At 35.8% G+C, this 26,060-nt stretch overlaps 2 protein-coding genes across 4 annotated transcripts in view; both read left to right on the forward strand.

Moving 5' to 3' along the window:
• LOC107731820 (dipeptidyl peptidase 1-like) overlaps positions 1-3,409 on the forward strand; it is an 11,182-nt gene extending 7,773 nt beyond the window's left edge. The window contains exons 7-8 of one of the 2 annotated variants that reach the window (XM_016543003.1): positions 1,347-1,579; positions 1,925-3,409. In XM_016543003.1, the coding sequence (XP_016398489.1) occupies positions 1,347-1,579; positions 1,925-2,191 (500 nt within the window). In that variant the 3' untranslated portion in view covers positions 2,192-3,409. Of the gene's footprint in view, positions 1-1,346; positions 1,580-1,896 lie in introns of both variants that reach the window. The other variant, XM_016543002.1, reaches the window with a different exon arrangement.
• Positions 3,410-4,114: 705 nt separating this feature from the next.
• On the forward strand, positions 4,115-8,533 carry LOC107731817 (ras-related protein Rab-38-like). Of its 2 annotated transcripts, none has more exons than XM_016542997.1 (3): positions 4,115-4,353; positions 5,763-6,043; positions 8,167-8,533. In XM_016542997.1, the coding sequence occupies exons 1-3, from the start codon at positions 4,152-4,154 to the stop codon at positions 8,317-8,319; spliced, it is 636 nt and encodes a 211-aa protein (XP_016398483.1). In that variant the 5' UTR covers positions 4,115-4,151; the 3' UTR covers positions 8,320-8,533. The 2 variants fall into 2 exon arrangements, with proteins under 2 accessions (XP_016398483.1, XP_016398482.1); XM_016542996.1 differs by lacking the exon at positions 4,115-4,353 and adding an exon at positions 5,209-5,676.
• Positions 8,534-26,060: the final 17,527 nt, after the last annotated feature.

Below are 26,060 nucleotides of genomic sequence, written 5' to 3' on the forward strand. Positions count from 1 at the left end.
AAGTGTAGAGACGATGTAAATAATAGATTCAGTGTGCAGTGTAGAGAGCTTCATTAATTATCGCGATGAACTAAGAGGAGTGACATAATTTTAATGATTATAAAGGGAGTTTGCAAATGTGAAATAGATTCTATACAACATTTTTGATTTTATACATAAGTTAATTTTAAGTGACTTACATTTTAGGAACACTGTTGTCTGATTATGCTCTATTTCCTCAACTAAAATAATTCCAAACAAATCTCAGCTGAGCCACTACGCATCTCCAAGCAAACACAGCGCTGTTTCGTTTATGAATGAATCTGTGTTTTATGCATAAGTTAATTTTTAGTGACTTACATTTTAGGAACACTGTTGTCTGATTATGCTCTATTTCCTCAACTAAAATAATTCCAAACAAATCACAGCTGAGCCGCTGCGCATCTCCAAGCAAACACAGCGCTGTTTCGTTTATGAATGAATCTGTGTTCTTGAACAAATCTAGTGAGTCATAAAGGGAGTCACTTGCTTTGTTCCTAAATGAATCAGCCATTTGAACGAATTTATTGAATTAATGATTCCGTGACAAAGACAGTGACTTGCTGTCACCTACTGGTGGTTTCAGTTTCATTTTAAAGTATAAATTGAGTCATTTTAAATTTTCATATTTCTATATTCAAAACTTTATATTTAAAACATTAATTTCATAACCTTGTTATTATGAAATACATTAATGAGTCTTGTCAAAAAGTCTGTAATGCCTCTTCTGTGCCGTGCAAAGATGAATTGTTGATGCTGATTTCATTTGACTAGTAGGTTAACTTATTCTTCCTGATTGTATCTTATTATTTTAATTGAATTTATTGTTTAATTAAAATTTGATAAGTTTATAATTCAATTTTTTTGGCACAAAAGATGGCGTACATTTAATAAAGTTAGAGGCATTACAAAGGTTTAAAAAAAAAAAAAACTTTTAAGGAGTCAAATATCGCCTTATAATAGGAAGGTTAATTTCTGTCATTCATCAGAAGGTGTTCCTAATTTTTTATTTTATTTTATTATTTTTTTAAGTAAGAGCACAAGTGCTCTTGAAAAGAAATGTAAGCGGCGTAGAGAATGTAAGGATAGCATACCTCGGAATGTCGCGACTGGCCAATCAGAATCAAGTATTCCACAGAGCCGTGTAATAATATCAGTTAACATGTGTTTCAAGTAATGGAAAATGTCTTTACATTTAGGTACTATTATAACCCTGGTTCTTCCCTTCTTTTTTCCACCATAAATTTTGCAATTAAATGGATGTTCTGACGTTAACATTTTGGATTTTAGTGTCTGTATTTCAAATGATTTTGTTGTCTTTTGTACAGGTTGCGATGGAGGTTTTCCATACCTGATTGGTAAATACATCCAGGACTTTGGCATTGTGGAGGAGGACTGTTTCCCGTACACCGGGGATGATTCTCCCTGCAAAGTACCTGAGAAATGCACGAGGTACTACGCCTCTGATTATCACTACGTGGGTGGGTTCTACGGCGGCTGCAGCGAGGCGGCCATGATGCTGGAGCTGGTCAGGAATGGCCCCATGGGTGTGGCCCTGGAGGTGTACCCAGATTTCATGAACTACAAGGAGGGCATCTATCATCACACTGGCCTCCGTGACTCCAACAATCCGTTCGAGCTTGTCCTGTCCTTTTTTTTGTTCTGTTCGTGTGGATTTCCACAAGGACTCTATGACGGAAAACAGCATTTAATTTATTTTTTTTCTTGTTAGATCTGTGCTAATGAAAGTAGGATGCCTTCAGGTCCTGCAGTGTGCCTCAGCTGCTTATTTTTTTTTTTTTTTTTAAGCAAAAAAGGGATTTCAGATTTTCATTGATCCATGTGAGCTCTGCATGTCACATTTGCACTCTGCCTCAGGAACGGCCCCATGGGTGTGGCCCTGGAGGTCTACCCAGATTTCATGAACTACAAGGAGGGCATCTACCATCACACCGGCCTCCGTGACTCCATCAATCCGTTTGAGCTGACGAATCACGCCGTGCTGTTGGTGGGGTATGGGAAGTGCCATAAGACCGGCGAGAAGTACTGGATCGTGAAGAACAGCTGGGGAATCGGGTGGGGCGAGAATGGGTTTTTCGAAATCCGTCGTGGAACGGATGAATGCGCCATTGAGAGCATTGCTGTAGCTGCTACACCAATCGCCAAACTTTAGAGAGTGCAGACGAATTGGTCCATTGAAACAAGCATGGTCGGGTGAAATATTTTTTTTAGTATGCAATTCTGAAAATTGGAAGAAAGTGCTGTTCTTTTTTTTTTAAACTTTGTTGCCAAGTTAAACTTCTAAATTTTTAGTGAAAACGGTCTTTTCCCATGACCTCCACCAGACAGGTTAAGTGATCAAAGAGGCCATGTAGATTGAACTTCAGAATATTTCTCCCTTTCAGGTTTCTTTTTGTAGCAAACCGTTTGAACGTGAAGTTACAAGTCTCTATAGATTTGATTCGCTCTCATTTCCCAATTCCTCATACATTATGAAGCTTTAAACTAACTTCAAGGTTCTTCTCTTTGGTCTTCATCTTGGTCTGGTTCCATGCGAGTCTCCAAAGCTTTGTCTTTCTCTCTCTTGCTGGCCTCTAGGGAATTTATACGTCTTCTGTTATGTTCCTGTCTTGGGTCACCAACTCTTCCAATTGTTGCTGTCACCCAAAACCAACCCCTTCTAGAATCTAGTTATGGTTTTAAATTGATCTAAAAATCTTAATTAGTTTTTTTTTTTAACACACAAAGTTGTCCTGTCCTTTTTTTTGTTCTGTTCGTGTGGATTTCCACAAGGACTCTATGACGGAAAACAGCATTTAATTTATTTTTTTTCTTGTTAGATCTGTGCTAATGAAAGTAGGATGCCTTCAGGTCCTGCAGTGTGCCTCAGCTGCTTATTTTTTTTTTTTTTTTTAAGCAAAAAAGGGATTTCAGATTTTCATTGATCCATGTGAGCTCTGAATGTCACATTTGCACTCTGCCCCCTCAATTTTTACACCACTCTTTTAATTGGACAAAGTCATTTTGTATTCGGAGAATACCAAGTTGGCAATTATTCTCTGGAAAATCAGTACTTGTGGTTTAATGAACCACACTTTATCAATAGCAGTAGACTAAAGGGATGTGTATGTATATTTTGAGTCATTTGCCAACAGTTAAGATGCTCAGGACTACAGTAGTCAGCATTTGAAGTGGATCAAAATAGTTCATCAAAGTTGTCCTAAGACAAGAACACATTTTGGTTTTAGGACAACTTTGATGAAAGGTTTTGGTCCACTTCAAATGTTGAATACTGTATTTGAATCCAATGGTTTTATCACAATCTTTGCTTTTTGCTTTTTTTGTGCTTCTGTATATGTCATGATCTTTAATAAAGCTGCTTTTTAAGGTACTTTTGACCTCAGGTGTACTTGATTTTTGTGTAGGCTAAGTGAAAAGTGCATGAAATCAAATTTGTATAAACTTGTTCTGTAAGTCAATTTCAGTTAGTTTTAACAATTCAGTCAGTTCGGAATTCAAGTGGGTTTCGGTCATTTGAGATGTAATGCAACTGACATTTCTATCATAACTACAGCATCAATGATCTCTATACACCTTGTTTAAAGCTTAAAGGAACCGCTTGCTTCAGAATTAGTTGTCTAGTAGTTGTTGTCTCATATGTCCATCATATCCAATCCAAGGAATATTACACATTTTGAAGGAAGCCATGTACATTTACTATTACTGAAACCTTTATGTACTTTAACCTGATGTACCTGTATTTTTAGGATAATCAGTGTAAACTTACAATAGGTCCTACACTTAAGTCTTCGCACAGTTTTGAGACCTTTACCACTGTAACTGGTGAAGAAAACGTGTCAGTTTTTGAGGGCGTTGATCATGGTAAATACATTTCACAGCGGTGGTATCTGGTACTCTTTGTTAGTGTTTAATCTAACTGTATTGATGATGTTTTTTCGCCAACTGTGATTACCATACCGATGATGAAGTTAACCATACCCCTCCGTCTCCGGTCTCATGCTCCACTGACGAGTCACAAGTTGCGCTTTTCTCTCCGCGGGCGTTTCTGTTTCTTCCCTCAGAGTCTGGCCGCGGATCACACGCGTCCATGTTCGGCTCCGTCTCACACAGCCATGCAGAACCATCACCTGAAGGAACACTTGTATAAAATCCTGGTGATCGGGGATCTGGGTGTGGGGAAAACTAGCATCATCAAGCGCTACGTGCACCAGAACTTCTCACCGAACTACCGCGCGACGATCGGCGTGGATTTCGCGCTCAAAGTTCTCAACCTCGCCCAGGAGACCGTCCGACTGCAACTCTGGGACATCGCCGGTAATTTACACTTTTTTATTATTAGTTTTATTTTTTTATTATTTTTTAACAAACTCTTCTTCTGTGCCTAAAATTTGTTTAAAATTACGTATAACAACAACAATAATAATAAAAACTAAATAATTACACAATGAATTTATAAATGTATTAATTTGTATATGTACAGCCTTAGATATTGACACTGTGCGTATTTTTACGTTATTTTTTGTTTACTCTTAATTTGTCAAAGTTCATAACTTGCATGGTAGATAGATAGATGTGTTCGTCGCTCATGTGAGGGAGATTTCCACCTAAAAAAAACTGAAGGAAAACAGTAATGTTGTTGTAAATCGATGAAATGAGCAGGGACATCAGACAGGAGCGTGATTTGCCATTGTGAAGCCGTTCTTAAGAGGAAAAAAAAAACAAATCAACTCAATTACAGAGGTATTTGGGCACTTAAAACGTTTACATGACTGAATGTCATTCCATTTGATATCAAAAAGCCATTTACTGTAAAGAAAGCATAATTTCTCTTGTTGTAAATGGCAACTATTTATCTCTCCGCTGTTGGACGTCTCATGTTGCTGCACTACCCAGCTGACTAAAATGTGTTCTGGAAACGTTTTGCTAACGTTCCCATTAAGTTATGAAGAAATTATTTCTGAATGTTTTCTAAACGTTCAAAAGGTCCAGTTTAAAAAAAAATAAAAAAAAATAATTGTTTATGCAAACATTAAGGGAACATTCCATTTCAGAATTTTGCAAACATTATGGAACATTACTTTTAAATATTCTCTGAATATTCTGAAACAAATAGCTACATTTAAAAAATGTTAGACAAACGTGTCTCAGAAAAAACATTCCATGAACGATGTACAGATAATGGTTGTGTGCTAACATTTTTAGAATGTTATTAAAGACCACATAATTTGAACAAAAGTTCTTGGAAGAACTTTATTCTTAACTTTGAGAGAACTTTGCTAGCTGGGTAGTTTCCATTGCTCTCTTCATAGTTTCTCAGTCTTCACTCCGCTGCTCCAGTAACTTCTGACACTAATCCTGAGCACTGAGTTTTAAGTTTAACGGCGTGAGGCTGGAGCTCAGTGGAGTTGATCAATATGAGCTGCTGGAATGTGCTTTTCCTCATTAATGATATCCAGGCTTTAGTTCGGACCCTTGGAAATGTGTACAAGAATCTCAAAGTACGATCACGTGGATCAGAGAAAAGAAAAAGCAAAGAGACTGAGGTTCTAGCGCATTCACCCAAGGCTTCAGCTGAAGATAAACCTCTCATTGTTGTCTTTGAGTTCTGCTGTGATCATCATGAAGTCACGGTGAAATGTATGTATGTTCATGACCTATATAGCTGCGATTTACAGAAGACTTTATCTGTCATGCGGTTTGTTCTGATTCATTCTCTTCCGCAGGCCAGGAGCGTTTCGGGAACATGACGCGGGTGTATTATCGAGAGGCCATGGGAGCCTTCATCGTTTTCGACGTCACACGGCCGTCAACATTCGAGGCGGTGACAAGGTGGAAGGAGGATCTCGACGCCAAGCTGAGTTTATCCAACGGCAAACACGTGGCGGCCGTATTGCTCGCCAACAAGTGCAATCAGGGCAGAGACGTTCTCACCAACAATGGCATCAAGATGGAGCAGTTCTGCCAGGAGAACGGCTTCGTGGGATGGTTTGAGACGTCAGCCAAGGTACATCATGAATCATCTCAAATCACCATCAGAGTCTTCAGATATTCAAGATCAGTGTGCACAGAGGTTAAAAGGTCACGTGAGAGGTCATGGTGAGGGTAAAGCCTCGTACACACCGCTCGCTTGCTCGCTTATCGCTGACGTTTTTCGACGCGTCTTTTGTGTTCATACCCAAGTTATTTTTCGCTGGCGATGAGCCGAGTGAACATGCAAATTCACTCCCTGACATTAGATGGCGCTTAATGAAAAACAGAAATACCCCGGTACACATCGAATTCTATTTGATCTGCAATTCCTCTCCATAACAACTCCCTCTTATCGAGATTTTTGTAGTCGCTGTCGCGTTTGTCATAAAGCCCTTTGTGTTCAGACACCAATGAGACCAGCAGCTCTACATTCATCTTGCCTCGATGCATCTTCTTGGTCTACTTACTTCCTCTTCGTCGTTAGGTATCAATGTGTGCTCGGCAAGACCGTTTTGTGCTTGAGCGCCACCAAGTCGTGTTTTACTGTAACTTCAGCAGCTCCAGGCACGTGAACAAAAGCGCCGATCTCATTGGTCGGACAGTTTTTAACCCGGCACGTCAAACCAAAAAAATGAGCCAGAGGCGTTTTTAAAAAATGACGCTTTTACGCTTCGCGTTTTGCGCGTCGGTGTGCACACTCACATTGGGGCCCTTTGTTTAGTAACGAGGCGCTAAACGTCGGCGATAATCGTGCGCGATATTCGTCCCGGTGTGAACAAGCCTTAAAGGGGTCATATGATGCGATTATGATTTGTCTGTGGTTTAATTGGTTGAAAGACTCATTTAACACACGACACACTCGTTCATGGAAGCTTGTTTCCGCCATGGAATTAAAAAAAAAACTGTAAATGCCACTTTTTATCTCACAATACTGAGTTTATTTCTCACAATTCTGACTTTAAAAAAAAAAACAATTGCAAGATGTTAAACTTGCAATTACAAGTCTATAAAACTTATAGTTCAAGTGAGATACTGTATAAACTAACAATTCTGAGAAAAAAAAATCTGATTTCAGATATAGAAAGTCTCAATTACCTTTTTATTTTTTATTCCATGGCAAAACTCAATATAAACTCAAGATGTTAACACTCAGTTCTGAGAAGAAAAGTCCGAATTGTCACAATTGCAAGAAAAAAAGTCACAATTGTGAGAAAAAGTTGAATTTTTTAATTCTGTGGTGGGGAAAAAACCCACAGAATTGTGAGTTTTTATCTCGTAATTCTGAGATTTTTTTTTCGCAATTACGAGATTGCACAAAAAGTCCGAATTGTGAGATAAAAAAGTCGCAATTACCTTTTAAATTTTTTATTTAAATTTTTTTTTATTCCATCTTTTTAACCAAAAGATTACAATTCTGTCATCATTTAGCCTACTTGCCCAGAAACTTGTGGTCAGACTCCTCAAATGAAAACTAGGGATGCACCGATACCGATACTGGTATCGGTATCGGGCCCGATACTGAGCTCATGTACTCGTACTCGTAAAAACACTCCGATACCAAAGACCGATACCCCGTGACGTCATCGACAGAACTTTCAGTGCAGAGACTCTGGCAGCAGCGACAGAATGTCAGGCTCAGCTCGGTCTTTAAAAAATGGTATCGGTGCATCCCTAATGAAAACAAAGGTTAAAATTCTCAAATCTCATTTATACTTGTTCATGTTCAAACTTACAGTGTTATTTGAATCTACACTACTGTTCAAAAGTTTGGTGTCGGTTCCATTTTTTTATGTTTTTGAAAGAAGTTTTTTCTGCTCACCAAGGCTGCATTTATTTGATCAAAAATACAGTAAATACAGTAATACTGTGAAATATTATTACAATTTAAAATAACTGTTTTCTATTATGAATATATTTTAAAATGTAATTTATCGCTGTGATCAAAGCTGAATTTTCAGCATCATTACTACATTTGTGGTGAATCAGGTGTGTTTCTGTGTGAAGATGATTACCGCTCACACACTTTCTGCTGACTCACAGTCCTTCGGCTACAGTATGTCATGAATATTCACGAGCTAATTAATGCAGTCACTGCCAGAGACGAGGTGTGTGAACACTGACAGGAAAGGTACTATCTCTCTCTCTCTCTCTCTGCAGGAGAATATTAATATAGATGAGGCCGCACACTGTCTGGTGAAGCACATTATAGCTAATGAGAATGATCTGCTGCAGTCAGAGGTTGCAGAAACCATCTCGCCGCAGCAGGAGTCCAGCCGCGGAGGAACCTGCTCGGCGTGTTTCAGGTCCTGAAGAAGATCTCCAGAGGGTCCCAGAGGAACGCTTCTCCATTCTACCTCATCCCATCTCTTTCAGGTCTTTCCATCACGTTTCTTCCCTTCTCATCTCATTCACGTCTCCTCTCGTCTCTGTTTATCTGTGTCAGCGGCGGAGATGCGACCTTGCCGCCATGTCTCGGTTTCCATGGTAACAAGCCTTATCGAACACTCTGCAGAGCAGAACATTTTTAAGAGAAAGAGACAGTGGTGACAAATTCATCTGCAAAACTTCACGAGAACTTCAGGTTCCTGCAGAATCAAAACCCCAAAAGACCAATGCTGCATTTTACCGTCCGTTCTTTCGTTTTATTATCATTTTACTGACCTACTTTGCCGTTAATTTATAGTTTTACTGACAAACAGAAATCAGCTGAATAAGCAAAACCAACAAATTAAAGCCCTCTGAGCAAAGTGAAACTTAATATTTTCCATAATTTTTTTTCTTTTAAGTCAGCCGAAATCATGCTGCTCATGAATTATTCAGGTCGTAAAAATATTCATGAATTTGAACATTTCTAGTACACGCAGATGTTTCTAAAACAGGGTTTCTGCAGGTTTTCTGAAAGTAAATATAAGACTTTATAAAACCAGGAAAAGGAAATCTAAGGAATAAAATGCAAGGAAAACAATATGTCGATAAGGTGTCTAAATGTAAATGTCTTGTAGATCTGTTGAAAGTTGTATTTTCAGAGTTTGAAGTGTTGCGAATACATTAGCCTACTTTATTGATTTCACAAAAAAAGCTAAAGGTTTGAATAGCTCTGCTCCTAAACACTAAAGAATGGAAATAACTTTTACTGATCCTTCTGATCACCCTGCAAAAAAGTCTTGACGATTCTTAAATCAAGATACATTTACTTGAGAAGCAAAATTACGTAAGACAAGAAGTCTTGTTTTCTAAAAAATTTATCCAAATCAAGAGAGTTCATGATTAAAACAAGAACAAACATCTGCCAATGGGCTCAGAAAAATCATCTTAAAGGGGTCATATGATGCGATTTCAATTTTTCCTTTCTCTTTGGAGTGTGACAAGCTCTTGGTGCATAAAGAAGATCTGTAAAGTTGCAAAGACTAAAGTCTCAAATCCAAAGAGATATTCTTTATAAAAGTTAAGAGTCAGCCACGCCTACCTAAAACGGCTCGTTCTAACACGCCCCCACATGTCTACGTCACGAGGGACACAAGTTTTCATTCCCGAATGACAGATATTTGTTCTTGCTTTAAACATAAACTCACTTCATTTTACTCAATTTCAGAAAACAAGACTTCATATGTTTGATTAGAACAGGGTTTTCGCATGCAACATTAATGCTGTAACTTTATTTTTTGCTTTGAATTAAGGCCTTAATTTGTGGAAGGGTGAATTATGGCTTTTTAAGACCTGTAGAAACCCTGTCAAATGTTCTGATTTCTAATGTTTGTCATTTGTTTTAAACACTACAGTGCTATCAACCGACAATGTTTGTTCTTTTTATTGATCAAAAGTCAGTTATATATGTATGCATATTTTATTAGAGCATATATGATGATGTCCTGTAAATACCCCTCTATTTACCCAGTATACAGCAGAAGGGTTCAGAGTTAAAGTATTAATAAACATAATCTTTAATAAAGTGTGTGTGTGTGTTCCCTCTGCACTTGTTTTTCTCACTGCTGTTGGGATTTGAATGTGTTCATGTTCAGCGAAATGCTGCATGATTGTGTGTGAGGTTATTTATTAGGCTTTGTTGTATTATTTAAAAGCAACAATTGTGCAATTAGCTGAAGCAACAGGAGCCTCTCACTTTTTTTGTTTTGGTAATATAATGTGTATAGATAATATCTATGGCTATCAACTATTACAGACAACCGGCCAGATTCACAAAAAAAATTAAAAGTAGTTCCTAAGAATGTTCCTAAGGGTAATTCTTGAAAAATTCTTAAGACATTCTCAAAAATGTTATGTTTTTGAGAAGAAAAATTCAGATTTAATACAAGTTACAGGTAACCCTAACTTCAAGAAGTTATGATGATGTTTACAAAAAAGTTTTGTCTTTAGAACAGTCTTCAGAAAAAAGATAAGAACATTCTTAAGAAATGTTTTTGGGAATATAATATTCTTAAAATTCAAAATGAAAATTCTAAATATTCTTAACTTAGAATATATAGCAGTTAAGAAGAATTTCATTCTTAAGAATGTTTCGTGAATCCGACCCAATAAAATTGACATTTCTCAGTTTGATAAAAACAATAAGAGATGCATTTATTAAAAAAATTCTTAAAATTTTAATCATATCATACCAAGTCTGGACAGGTAAAGAGCAGAAATGTAAAGAATGTACTTTTGTTAAGGCATGTTAATTCTTAAGTGTATTTTTTTTTTTTATGTTAAAATACTTTTTTGTGACCCAGAGAAAAATATTTAGGCTTAAATTGAAGATTTATGTATTTGAATTGCATATAAAAATTTCCATCCATTTGGATTACACAGTTTGAACATAAATTTATAAATTTGATGTACTGCATATTTGCCAGTCAGTCATAAATGGTCAGATTTCTGTAACAATACTAATAAACTGAATGTGTTTAAAATACACAATAACTGGCTTTTATATATTTATGATCAATAAATCCTTTTTTTATATATCATAAATTGTAACATTTTTTAGTTTTTTTTTTTTTTAAAGCCTTTTTTTTTTTTTTTACCAAGTTCATATTTAATATATGCTGATTCTAAGCTATCTGAATAAATGCATTTTGAAAATATGATTAAATAAAATAAAAAACAGATGCAAATAGTTTAAAATAAACTATGCCATGATTTCTTGAGTGCGGAAATCTTACCTGTTTTATTTATGTATGACTGTCAAATATGCATCACATTACGTTGATTCGTTTATGTTAAAACTGTAATCCAAAGGCTGGAGATTTTATATGCAATTCAAATACATAAATCTTAAATGTAGGCCTATTTTTTTATTAATTAATTAATTTTTTTCGAGTGTAAGTTGATTATCCTGAAAAGCACAGGCACAATGAAAGGTGTTTGGTGTGTTTTCAGACAGTAATAATAGATATGTTTTGTATGTTTAAATCACTATTCATTGATTTTCTTGGCATAATTTGCTGTTGAATTGGACTGTCAAACACTGAGGTACAGAAGATCTGTGTGTGTGTGTGTGTGTTCGCTGAGGCCGTGTGATTCCAGTCTCACGGCTCCTAACGAAATAAATTGGTTGCGAGATATTCCAGGTCAATTCATCTCTGACCCGACACACATGGAGGAGAATTCATTTGATATGTAAACTAGAGCATGACCGGCAGGTCAATGAGTCATTCACTCTCGCGCTCTGATGTGGTGGGCTGACATGATACACATGCTTCTGCTTCTGGATCTTGAGAGGCTTTTATTGCCCTTGATTAATGATGATTATGATTTGGTTATGATTGTAAAATACCACTTTTATTTATTTAGTTCTCTCCACCAACTCAGAAAACAGGCAGATTTTTAAAAAAATCCTGACATCGTATATTATTATTATTTGAATCTATTTGATTTTTAAGTAATCATATTTTTAAAATGCATTTATTCAAATTGCTTAGAATCTGCATAAATCTGTTCATTGTAAAAAAGTATGAACATGGTTCAAATATTGCTATATTGGAATAATTAAAGTATATGAGATTGAAACAAACTGGATTTATTGATGATAAATATATTAACCCACTTATTGTGTATTTAAAAAAGTTAAGTTTATTAGTACTAGAACAGACATCTGACCTGTTTCATTTATGTATGACTGAGAAATATGCATCACAAATTTAAACGGTGTAATCCAAATGGATGCACATTTTTATGCAATTTAAGTATAAAAATCTTAAATTTAGGCTTAATATTTTTGACGTGTACTTTGCTGGTGATGACTGGAAAGTATGTACATTTGAGTATGAAGACAGTACTAATTGTAAAAAGTGACTGTGGCAACTATTTACTTAAAGGGGTCATATGATGCGATTTCAATTGTTCCTTTCTCTTTGGAGTGTTACAAGCTCTTGGTGCATAAAGAAGATCTGTAAAGTTGCAAAGACTAAAGTCTCAAATCCAAAGATATATTCTTTATAAAATTCTTTTTAGCAGCATCATATGACCCCTTTCAAATTTAGCATTAGCATAACTTCTCTGGATTGTTGAGATACTCAAATATCCAAGTTGCCAATTAAAAAGACATCACTTTTCAAGTTGACTCAACAAACATTTAAGGCAGTGTAACACATTTTTTAATTGGAAAAAAAACAAAAACAAACTTGCATCATGATACTTTAGATCACGTCAAATACTGTTTATTTTTGCATGCAAGCATAAGTTTAGCAAAAATTAATTCAATAAATAGTACAGAATCCATACAGCTTTTGCGTGTGATTTTCAGCACACTATAGTTTGGGATGCATTAATCCTAATCTTGCATTGGATACATGAATTGGCATTCAGCTCAGGTCTCCATGTTTGTCTCTTTTTTCTATTCCTCATCTTGTATCTTGTTCAGTATCAGGTTGAATTTCTCAGAATTGAAAAGAGTAGATTCATTTTCGGTCTCAATTACTGAGAGATGTTTTAGTCCATCGATCATATTACAACCCTTCCCTCATCAACTCTCTCTCTCTCTCTCTCTGGGATGTTTTAAATGAGGAGATGAATTGAATTCTGGGAATGGCTGACATCGCCCCAGAGCTGTTTGGCTCTGACAAACCGTCACAGTCCACAGGAGAATAAGGTCTTCCATGTCACCGAGAAACACGTTTCTTTTCTTCTCTTAAAGGTTTTGCCCTCTTTTTATTGTCTTTTTCATTTTCTCTTCTATAATTAGCTGAAAGTTTTGCGTAGTCCAAAAAAATAAAATAAAATAAAATAAAAAATCTGAAGCATCAAGAAAATGCAGAGACATAAGAATATATTATACTATACTATATTATACTATTATATAATATTATATCATATTCTGTTATATATAATGCATGTCTGTGCAGATTATACATACTGCAGCAAAATTGTACAACCGAGCACATTGTAACAAATAAACTATCCAACAATGCAATGTCCAATTTCACTTAGTATAACAAGCTTTTTTGACATTTATTTCTTCACTCATAATAAAATTAAAAATGCACAATTATGTAAAAAAAAAAAAAATTTAAAAATTTAAATGACCTATTTTTAAGGTAAAAAAAAGGTGCTTAATTGTGTTGAATGTGCACTTGTAGTGTACTTAAAATTTTTAAAGCATAATGTTAATATTGTTTAAATACTTATAATAATTCTTAAAAGTAAATATTAATATTACATTTTAAATTTGCACTTGCTGATAATATGTTAAAATAAAACACCACAGTAGCTAAGTGTACACTCATGACTTAACACACTTAAGTACTCTTTTAAAAATGCCAAAAAATTTAATGTTTTACATTTTAAAGTACAAATTTATGTTTTATGTAATCTTTTGCCATGCTTCAAAAACTACACCCATTTTAATGTGTTGACTAACATGCTAAAGCACATGTAAAGTACTTGATTATAATTTTAACTGTAGTGTATTTTTCTTATTACATTTAAAGTTAATATATTTTAAACCGCAAATTCATTATAAATGTGTATTTTGTCCACGAAAATCTGATGAAAAATAGTAAATGTGACCATGCTCCTAATGTTTCAAACACTTGTGTTACATTGCTGTCACATGACCTCATGACATGCATGATTAATTCAGTGATTATTGTCTAATAATCATAATTTGCCATTTTAAAGTTTGAGAAAAATGTCTTAACTTTTCAGTCCAATCATATTATAATAAATAATAAATGCCTGATAAATGTGTCTAATGCTATCACAACAAGACACACACTTCAGCTTTGATGAAAGAATAGAAAACAGTGAAATAGACCGAGAAAGAGAGGATGAGCAGCAAAGACTGGGGATTACAACATTAATAAGGATGTTAGGAATGGAGATGATCTGTAAATACTCCATTTGGGGAAAGAAAAGAGCAGCTTTAGAAACAGGCCAGTGAATTATAGCAGATCAAATCAAAATTGACATCGCTTGACATTTAATTAAAACTAAAACGTGCGTTTGTGCATTAAAATGAGAGAGAGTGAACGTCAGCTGTCTGCAAACGAAAATGCATTCATACAGCTGCTGTTATAAATGCTTTCATAAATCATTCACAATAAAAGTCAAATATAATTTTGATGCATGTACAGCAGCATTTAAAGAACATTTGTTTAAATGCAGGAATGTGTGTCAGCATGTTACTCATGCACACATGCATTGCTGCAGATGTGTGTGTGATTGTTTGAGCGATGCACGCGCACACACACACACACACACACACACACACCTGTAGATCGCAGTAATCACTCATCTGGAGTTTAAGCATCTCTGACACGTGCAGTAATGAGAAAAGCTGCATCTGTGTGCGAGTGTGACACGCATGTACAGACGTCAGGAATTATGAGCGACCGAGGTGGACAAGAGTGGAATGAAGCTCAGTCGTACCCAAACGACTACTGACAGGCCTATCATAGATCAACCACGAGCAAACGAATGTCAGAAACAGACACACATGTGCAGGTATGTGATTGAGATCAATAGTGGACAAAGTCATAAACGCTCCTGCTGAAACCTGACAAACTGAACAAGACACACTCAGGCTGTGTCAAGAATGAAACACTAGTGTACTGCATACCACAAAAACCATAGTGAAACACAACACAATGCCACAATAAACATGTTACATGCTGTTGCACATGATATCCCTTCCTTAAAAGTTTGAGGTCAACATGAAATCAAAACGGACTAATACATTCCTCATCGTATAGTGCACGATTCATGAGTTTTGACTTAAGTCAAAAGGAAAATATTGCTATTTTTGCATGGAATGCAGAGTCTAATTGACAACATTATTGTCACTGATGGACGAAGTACACAAATCAAGTATACTTGAGTGAAAGTACTACAATACACTATTGCTCCAGTAAACATATAAGTAATCCTTTTCAATTTTATTGGAGTAAAACTACAAAAGTACTTCATTTTTAAGCATTAAAAGTAAACCATGTTTATTGTTTATTCCAGCCAGTACTAGTCAGGATAGTTATTAGTCAGCAGCACTAATAAGAAAGATGAGTGCAGACATTGAATATGTATTGATCTGAAAATAAGCAGATTTTTCTTAATTTAGCACCAATACTTACACACTATAGCAAAACATTAAACTTCAGTATACTAAAATATTAATGATAATTCATCTTCTAAATCATAAAAATTATGAAATTAAATAATGTAAAAAAATAAAAAAAAAGTACTTTCGTTTCACAGCTGATTAATGTATTAAAGCTCATGGTACACTGTAAATAAAATAAGTGTTACCATCAAGATATATTATGGAAATTGTCTCACTATTCACTATGAATCAATATATATACACACACAGTATATATATATATATATATATATATATAATTCAGTGTATGTATATACTGTGTGTGTGTATAGATATATATTCATCAACTGAAAATGGAAGGTGAGATTGAATACATTATATAGCTACATATACATGGACCTACAAGGTCTACAATTACAAAATGCAACATGATATTTCAGTTTGTGTGTGTGTGACTGAGAGAGAGATCTGTGTAAAAATAAAACATTCACCCTATGAAACTGTCATGTGACCAACAGTATATGCTGATAAAAAAAAAAGAGGCAAAATCCCTGCCACCGGAGTTCAGTCCTGCACCCCTCTGGGTTCTGGGGTGTGTAAGACATGTGGGGGGTTGATGTGTAACCATGGAAACTCCATGTTCATTTGAATAGCGATTCCTGTTTTTTGCACTTTCAGTACTAGATCCTTAGATGCTCTTTGATTCTCTTAGCAGCACACATTTATATCCGTACAATGACAGAAATCACGTTCTGGAAGTTGAATGATAAATTCAACATGAAATCAAGATCTTCACTATTAACTTCCTTACATGTTCCTGGTCTTATTGTGAAAAAACAATCTTAGAACATTATTCCACAGAAAAATATTGTTTATAATCTAAAGTCCAACTCCAAACCTCTTTCATTTTTCAAACCTCGACTCACTTGACATACAGAGACACTTTTCAACATCCAATCAAATCCTGACGGATAAAGTCGAGTCCCACCTTATACAGTATATTTCATTGCACATTGTGTCACTCAGAAATACGTCACATTATAGAGATTAAATGGGTTGTGAATGCTGTTCCATGTTGATACTGGCTTAGAGTAACACGAGAAGAGAAAGGAAAAAGCCAGCTATTATGTAAAATCAAATGAGAAATCATACACTCACTAGCAGTCCAGACGTCCAAGAACTAAAGGTGTGATGCTCTTCTGCAAAAAAGAGTTTATAAGGAATGATCTTAAAACATTCAGTGAAATTACTGAGATCAATAATAGAGCCATCCTTCTCAGTTTTGAGAAATTAATACCTTATCAAGCATAACAGATCAATTTTCAGATTTTTCGGTTTTCAGTTCTCTCAGGTTCTGAATAGTGTAGTAAATGCTGAGTCCAGTCCATTATAAGCACAGCAGTGAGAGAGAGAGAGAGAGATGATGGAGCGCTGCTGCTGTATTTCAGTCGTCCTGTAATGAGAGGATGTGGTTGAACTCATCATGGTTTAGATCTCAGACTGCTCTTTTTACAGCACCTCATGTGTGAGAAAAACCTCACCTTGTGTTTCTTTTCACATTTGTTTGTGCTGTGTTTGTTACAGCACAAACAAATGTCAAAAGAAACACAAATTCAGTGTGAAACATCCTAAATCCTTCATAAAATTACAAACATTTTCCATGTTACCCATAGTTATATATCTATCTATCTATCTATCATGCATGATTTATTTTCTAAACAAAATAAAGTTATATTACACAAATAATTTGATGTTAAACATTTTAAGTCATAAAATTAAAAACATTTACCATGTTACCCATAAATAAACAGATAAATCAATAAATAAGAGATCTTTTTCCAACAGAATCACTTATTTATTATGCATGTATTATGTATTATTTATTTTCAAAACAAAGGAAAAAGTTACGTTAAACACCATCGGAATCTTAAAGATTCTAAATCTGTCACAAAATCACAAATACTTACCATGTTAACCATTGTTTTAAATAAATATGGAATCTCCTTCAATTAGTGCAAACATTTATTTATTCATTCATTCATATTCTAACTATATATGCTTTATGGTATTTTGAAACCATGCATACCATGTTAAATGTTCGGAAGGGAGTTTGTTTGTTGTCTGTTAGGTCTCCAGTAAATGTCACAATTAGGCCAAATGATCTAAAAACAAATCTTTAATTCTTCAACTGACTGTCAGTGTAGAATGCACTTGATGAAAGCAGAACTAAAACACAAAAAATATAGATAAATGTGACCCTGGACCACAAAACCAGTCATAAGGGTCATTTTTTCGAAATTGAGATTTATACATCATCTGAAAGCTGAATAAGTAATCTTTCCCTTGATGTATGGTTTGTTATGATAGGACGATATTTGGGCGAGATACAACTATTTGAAAATCTGGAATCTGAGGGTGCAAAAAAATCAAAATATTGAGAAAATCGCCTTTAAAGTTGTCCAAATGAAGTTCTTAGTGATGCATATTACTAATCAGAAATTAAGTTTTGATATATTTTTGGTAGGAAATTTACAAAATATCTTCATGGAACATGATCTGTACTTAATATCCTAATGATTTTTGGCATAAAAGAAAAATCTATAATTTTGACCCATACAATGTTTTTTTGGCTATTGCTAAAAATATATCCCAGCGACTTAAGGCTGGTTTTGTGGTCCAGGGTCACAAATTATTGATGTAAAATACCTGTCTATCATTCCCAATCTCTCAGTACACTTGAAGGTGTGTCCTTGATATTATGATGGTCTGTTGGTGGTGAAGGACATCAGCACCTGTGGGCACATCTGGACCAGCGTTCTCACGGGCGATCAAACGAGCACTTCCTCTAGTGTCCCTGCATCAAGCAGCTGTGCGTCTCATAAAGGCCATATGTTGTAGACGTCTCTTCACCTCCTCGGATTTCTCTTTCATCCTCTCTCTCTCGCTCTCTTTATTCTGTCTGTAAATCCTCCCGCTCTGTGGACTCCATCTGATAACGAGTCTCCAGTCATTTTCAGGCTTTATTTTATTAGTGGCATTTTATCAAAGACTGAGGTCCTCCGAGATGCTCGTTTGATATTTAATCTTTCCGTCAAGGCCTGGAAAACACTATTACGCGCCGCTGGCTCTATACTGGCGTCTGCGCAGCTCTCGCACAGACAGACTTTATGGATTTTGTCTGTTTGACTATTAAAAAGCTTTAATTGGCTACATTGCATTCATTTATCTCTCGGTGAGATCAGCGATTCCCGCGTGATTTAACTGGTCAGACAAATGGATGAATTCACATAATAGTGTCGTGTTCACAATCATAAATACTGTCTACACTTCCAGTATGCTCATAAAAGCAGTCAAGCCATTTCTTACCTGTTAGTCTCAGGATCAGATGAACTGCACAGGACAATGACAAAAGGTAACTGGAATCTGCAGGTCACATCAGATTAATTACAAGTTGTGTTTACATGTTTAAAAAAACTGCTAAGTCCAAAAAAGAACTTATTGAGGATTTTGAGATTTTTACAGGTTTACCGGTGCATCTCAATAAATTAGAATGTCGTGGAAAAGTTCATTTATTTCAGTAATTCAACTACTGAAAGTAGTGGAAATATAAATATAAATTATTTAAAGTGTTTTGCATGCTGGTCTATGATTATGATAATGCTATAAAACTGGGATTCCCAAACTAGGGGGAAAAAATTAATACATTTATACATTTATACTGCAAAAAATACTACTCGTCAATGAATCCAGAAGAAATGTATTATGATTCCCACAAAAAAATAACATAAATAAAAATGTTTTGCTTTAAAATTATTAATTTTTATGATTTAATTCATTATTAGCTTTTCATCAACTCACAACCACTAAGCTCAGGAAAACCTGCTATATAAAATAGTTTCACACCAACAAATATCACATAAAAATAAAAATAACTGCATTCAAGCTGAACTCTTATGGTTATTTTCAAAAGTTTGGCTATGTGAGACTTGCCCGCCAACACAATTATAAACCACACAAATTTGCATTTTATTTGAATGAACTAATAATAAAAAGCAATATAATGCAGATTGACTGATAAGCAGAGCAAGTCCCAGCACATCTTTCCTGAGGGTCCTGCAGGCCCGTGTCTCTCCACAGCCTCAGCAGAGGAGTATTTTAATTAAAAACCGAATCAGAGATGATAAACAATCATTCGCAGGCTGGGGAGAAACGCATGGAAGGAAAGAGGAGTGTGTAAATGAACAGTTAATGAACTGGGAGGCAAAGCACAGCAGACAGACGGAGAAATAAAATGGCAAATCTACATTCAAATAATCAGAGGAATCCCGTTGAAACCCTCACTGGAACTACAGGAGCATCTGGACGCTCACGAGGAACGATTAAACTGAGAAGCAAATGTCAAACAGACAGACAGAGAGAAAGGAAGGATGACAGAAAGACCTTTTGTCTCTCATTTCCTCCTGCGGCCCATCAGATGTGATTTCATCTGGTCCAGCTGGAGCACGGGCAGAGGTGATGATCTGGACCCAGCTGTGTTCCTGTCTTTAGTAATGTGCTTCTGATTCCTCACGTCCTCCAGCCGGCCACAAGTCATCTGGTCAGATCATGCGTGTGTGATTAGATGAGAAAGAAGACTGAGAGAACAGAAAAGAGAAAGCATAATGTTAATTTTTTCAATTGATCAATCTCTGATGGGTTCGGTGAAACAAGACAGCACAAGTATAGTATTTGAATGTATATATTTGAGTCAGAACAACTACCAATTGCTGGCAATTGTGTGTTTGGAGGTATGTACAAATGCAAGTACATTGACGGACATTAATGTTTTGTGTCATTATGGATGGCAGTGATTACAGTAATGATTCTCATTATATTTTCTAAATTAATGAGATGATTTCTGGTCTTCATAATCTTATAGCAGGGTTGGATCCAATAGACCCCTCACAGATCCAGACCAAGAACACGACCAGAATATCAATAGACATCACCTGTGATGGATGAATTAAAACCAATACATTTCCAATTATAAACCATTATATATGTGGGTTTTTTCAACAGGGCAGTGACCAGTTCTTTCGCTAAACTGCAAACTGTTGGGGCCAAGGTCAAGCTGGTTAGTTAGCAGAGCACATAGGAGCAGAAACACAAAAGTTATTGGTTATTACTGATTCTAGAAACCAACCTGACCTGGTTTTTCCAACAGGAACGGTGCTGCAAATCACTCTATCACACACTTTATTTAATTTAGTCCTTCAACACGCATATTATCCTGATCTTATCAGGGAGGCTGAATACGGCTTCAGAAATGAAGTCGATTTATGATTTATTAATGTCCAATTTCTCCCCGCTGCACACCTACAGGACGAATCTGATAATGTAGGGGTGATAGCGAGACAGAGAGAGATGGATTTTGCAAAATAAAGTAGATGGAAAAGAGAGTATAGATGATTCTTCAGAGCCGTACAAATACAGAGTATTCAACTCTATTCACTACTATTAATATGAACACATTACAATTAAATTGAACCGAATCTACTGGTTTAGTCTGAGCTTTGAAGCACAAGCCCTTATAGCACTGATATACAAACGAGTAAAGACACAAACCATCTCGTGAAGATTCATAATCATGCCTAACAGTGACGGAATATTTGTAAATATTCTCCTGAAACTTATTCTGGCAAAGCGCTATACTGTCAAAAAACGTGAAGTTACCAAGCACACTTGATATTTTTTAGTGTCTCAAGAACACGCCCACAAAAGGGGAACTGGAAGAGTGTTTTACAGGAACTGAATATTACACAACATCAGAGTTTTGAAACTAAAAAATGGTGGACGCCAGACGGAACCGCAGCAGTTTTAATACGAAAACGCAGCGGTGTAAACCTATTCTCTGTTGTTTCAACTATGGGGCTCAAAGCAACATATCTCCCGCTGCTCATCATCCTCACCAGCCCTGAAGGTCAGAATCATCTACTGAGACCAATAATGCTGCCTAAATCTGACATATTCTTTCATGATGCTCTTCAGGCTAGCAATAATAATAATGATAATGATGATGATTAGATTGTGCTGCATTAATTTTTACTCTTTCTGCTCCCTTTATGACTTTGTGTTGTTGCAACTTACAAAATGTAATGTTGACTTACATGAAATGTTTAGCTTTGCATGTAATGTACAAAGTTTATACACGTAGGAACACACTGTGAGTGTGGACAGCAAGTTTTCTTCTAAGAGCATTTAAATAGTGAATCTTGCCTTTGTTCCAGCATTTGCCTTTCCCAGGTGCTGTGTGACCGTTTCAAAGAAAATCCCACGGAGCATTCTGTGATTGGTTTCAAGATATGAGACATCGAGAAAATCTGGTGTCTGCGACTTTGATGCATTGATGTGAGTGTTTAAGATACAGACACACAAATGACATATGAATCATGTGCTCCTGTGTTTACTGCTCTTCAGATTACATTTCAGAAACAAACGATCTGCGCTCATCCCAAAGTGTTGAAGAAACTGAAGATTCTCAAACACCAAACTGGCTTAAATGCAAACAGGAAATGAATGAACGTGATCGGGAAATCTGTTTATAATCCAGGTGGCAGTGATATACTTATAGTTTCAATATTTGCTGCATTGGATGTTTTAAAAGTTATCGTTCAACTGATTGTACCAGACATTATGTAGGTCACTGCAATATACAGTATGTATTCTTTGTTTGCTCTGCTTTTTAATGAAATAAATCTCTCCAGCTTTGGCTGTATGTTGGTGATTGTTTGTATAACCTTTTATTTATCTTTTTGTTGTCCATATTCTCCAGTTTGTATAAGTTGTGTTCAGCGGTGTTTTGTAGCAATCTGTGAAATGGGTGACTTGTAATATTTCCAAAAATGGGGGGGGGGGGGGAGCTCAGGTCTGAGATCACATTTGAGACCAATCAGCAAATTAGTAAAATCATGTAGCTGACCTGGTTTACACACTGAACCTTCTTGTCTGCGTGTGTGAGAGAGTGCAGTTCATTTGCCGTTTCTTGCCTGTTGGTCATGCTCTGGTTTGCATATCAGATGAATCATCTTTCCGAGGTGTTGGGTCACAGTTAAATTGAACATCTTGGAACCAATTTATTCCATTAGGAGCTCCGAGTCCAGGACCAGAATACTGACAGCCAATTTCAGCTCCTCTAAAGCGTCAAGCATGAAGGAACCGCGACAAAAGATGATAGATTTAGCCAGACAATACACACACCATTCCAGTATTTTGGCGTTTTAAAAACAACCGTTTTTACGATTATGACTGCATACACAAAACATGGCAAGACTTCATCAGCCAATAGGAAAAATTAAAGTGAATGATAGGGACTGTCAAACACTAAGAAGGATTGTGTCCAAACTTGTGTCCACAGAACTACTGACAGCAAACCTCACTATTCACCTTGAAGACCCTGTTTCCACAAAAACCCACCGCAGAGAACTTCACAAAGCCAACATCCATGAAAGAGCTGCAACTGCTTTAATCACAGACACCAGTGCTAAAATGTGAAAAAAATATGGTGTCACGTTCATAAAACTTCTGCACTTCATCTGAACTTCAACATCTGCCCTGGTCAGACAAATCTAGAATAATCAATCCACTGTGGGCAGTTTGGAGAGAAAAGTGAGAAGCTGATTCCCCTTTTCAACATCTCTGAAACAACTGGCAGATGTTCTGATAAACATCAGCCCACTGTAGACCATTCAAAAGTTGTACAAATCTATTCTAAGAAGGTTGGAAGCTGTATTTAATTCGAAAAACAACATTTTGTCCAACCAATGTTTTTCCAAGCAGTCTCTAAATAAATCAATGGCAATTTATATGCAAACAATTCTTACATTTTTTTTGAAGCTGTACTGAAACAATGTTTTTGAAGAATGTTCTAGAGTATTAGTCTTTTCTGTTCTTAACACTTTTGAGATACTATATTAAAGACGGATTGTTACATGCCAGTCTGTTTTAGCCAGAGATAAAAAGGAAATGCATTGACGTAACTTTCGCGCCCTTAGTTGTACTTTGACATAAAACCAATATCTCGCTTATTTGCTACCAAGTGTCTCAAGCAAAGCCACCTTCAAAATTGTATCATGCATGAAGCAAATTGATAGTCAAAAGTCAAAGACAGTCAGTCACACAATGCAGAATCACTCAGATCTGGACTAGAGTTGCACTGCCACCTAGGGGTGTTCTTTAGTGTTGCTGCTTTTGCTTCAAAAAGATCAGGAGAAATGCATTCAGTCAAATGTGTTATTTATATGAACTGGTAGTATTTATGTAGTGTACAATACAAAACTAAACATATGCACAAACATACTATATAAAATGAGTTGAACAAACACACTGGAGTAAATGGAGTGTAATCTGTCACAGCAGTATAATAAACCTTCTTTACACCATTCAAGGATGTTTGGACCACATTATTATGATTCTTCGATTCATACTCACTCATAATCGAGGACTTATTGTTGATTTGAGGACCATCTTTAAGGACCGTCAGGCCTGAAGAAACACAAAACCAAAGACAAACACCTTCATTTTGCTTTTATAAAAAACTATGGTACTAATACTATGGTACTTTGACATATATTATATTTTATATATGTGACATATATACAGGTTCAAAAATCTGAGACCACCAATGGAAATGCTTCTATTTTACATAAAGTTTTCTAATTCAGCTCAACATTATATTCTCAGCATTGCAAATTAAAAACATGTAGATGAATTTCAGAATTTCTTAGTATTTTTTAGTATTTCTCAGTATTCTTAGTCTATGATGTTGAAGTACTATGGTATTGTACTGTCCAAACTCACTCTCTCAGCCACTCAAATACAGTCACACACACTTGGTCACACACCAGCGGTCAGAAAGGCTTAACCGTGGTTATTTTCACTGAACCAATAACAAGTCCTTTATTTGAAAGGCAAAGTGTTAGGACTTGCATAAGTGAAAAGGTCAGAGTGCCGGCGAGAGCTGAAGCAGATTCAAAAACCCAGAGTGAAGTGATTGAACGCTGCAGTCTGAGACTCAAAAGAGCTGTGGAGAGATGAAGGTCAAACTGAAGTCTGAAATGATTTCCAAAGATACTTCATCCTGCACAATATTTATGGAGTCCGGCCTTAAATGCCAAGACAGGAAGTGAGTTCTTGAGCGCTTAGGCGGCGGTCTGCGTTCCGGTCGCAGAACTGCATGAGCTTCTTGGCACAGCGGCGAGGACGCAGAGTTCTGCGGAGCAGGAGACGCAACAGACGCATTTCCCGCTCGCTCAGAAGCCCATCGGTGTCTGCGTCCAGCCACGTAAAGTACCGATGAAGAGTTTGAACAGACGAGAAAGAGGCTGGAGAGGTGAGGACATGAGGACGGGCCTCAGGGCTCCTGAGAGACAAGAACAACATCATAAACTACACAAAACTCAATTCATGATGGACGTTCTAGATCAACACACTTTCCAGATCTGCCACTGAAATGAGAATGTAGAAATGCATTTAAAATCATTAGAAAGATTACAAAGATCACATGAATGCATGCATAATTAATCAACTTTTTGTGACTTCTCTGTGCACTTTTAAAGCACTGTTATATTTTATTTATTATATACTGTTATAGTATTTATTAACATTTTGAATTAGCTTTTATTTTTATATTGTCAGTTTTCATTTTCAATTTAATTGAGTAATTTTTGTTAATCTCTTTTGAGATTTTTATTTGTTTATTTGTTAATATTTCTATGCTGCTTTATATATTTATTTCAGTTTTAGTCATTTAAACTTGTTTTATTTCATGTAGTTGCCAAGGCAAGATTTTCATTTTAAATTTTTTTTTGTTTTTCAGCAAATATTTGTATTACTATTATTTTGAAAATATTTCTATTTAGGTTTATTCATATATTTATTTCAGTTTTAGTCATTATAGTCGTACAATTTAAACTTGTTTTACTTCAATTAGCATTTACGTTTTTTAAGTTTTCGTTTTTCATCCAATATTTGTATTTTATTTCAGATTTATTTTAATTAATAAAAATGTTTTTAATAGTTTCAATTAACAATAACAATACTGTTTTAAATGTGAAGTGTATCATTTTCAGCAGCCAAACTGAATTGCATCTAAATCAACATTGAAATTGAATTCATCCACGTTGAAAAGACATTGAAACAGTCACAATATCAGTGTTGATTGAAAATGCAAAATCGAAACAAAATTCAAGTGATTCAGCTTTGATCCGTGCTGTTGATTCACTCATGAATAAATGTTGAAATGTCATCTGGGAACAGATCGATGTTATGAAAGAGTGAGCGTTTACTCTGATGACTCAATATCTGCTTGTCATGATGTCTAATGACTGTAATCGATGTGTGTCTCTAACCTGTAAGCAGAAGATGGAGCCTCGTTTTCAACTTCCTGCTGAAATTCTTGCATTAAACTCTTCAGAAAGCCTGCCTTTCGTACACTGGGACAACCTACACAAACAGACAGATATCGCAAATAAAATCTGCGATA

This window comes from Sinocyclocheilus rhinocerous, unplaced genomic scaffold (genome assembly GCF_001515625.1).
Source record: "Sinocyclocheilus rhinocerous isolate Xijiao unplaced genomic scaffold, SAMN03320098_v1.1 scaffold219, whole genome shotgun sequence".
Classification (NCBI taxonomy): domain Eukaryota; kingdom Metazoa; phylum Chordata; class Actinopteri; order Cypriniformes; family Cyprinidae; genus Sinocyclocheilus; species Sinocyclocheilus rhinocerous.

Bases quoted from the DNA above. Each gene is read 5' to 3' on its own strand.
- LOC107731817 (XM_016542996.1), top strand. From the start codon at position 5,454: ATGAGCTGCTGGAATGTGCTTTTCCTCATTAATGATATCCAGGCTTTA. The intron at 5,677-5,762 runs GTATGTATGTTC...TCTCTTCCGCAG, and splicing joins TCATGAAGTCACGGTGAAAT to GCCAGGAGCGTTTCGGGAAC. The intron at 6,044-8,166 runs GTACATCATGAA...CTCTCTCTGCAG, and splicing joins GGTTTGAGACGTCAGCCAAG to GAGAATATTAATATAGATGA.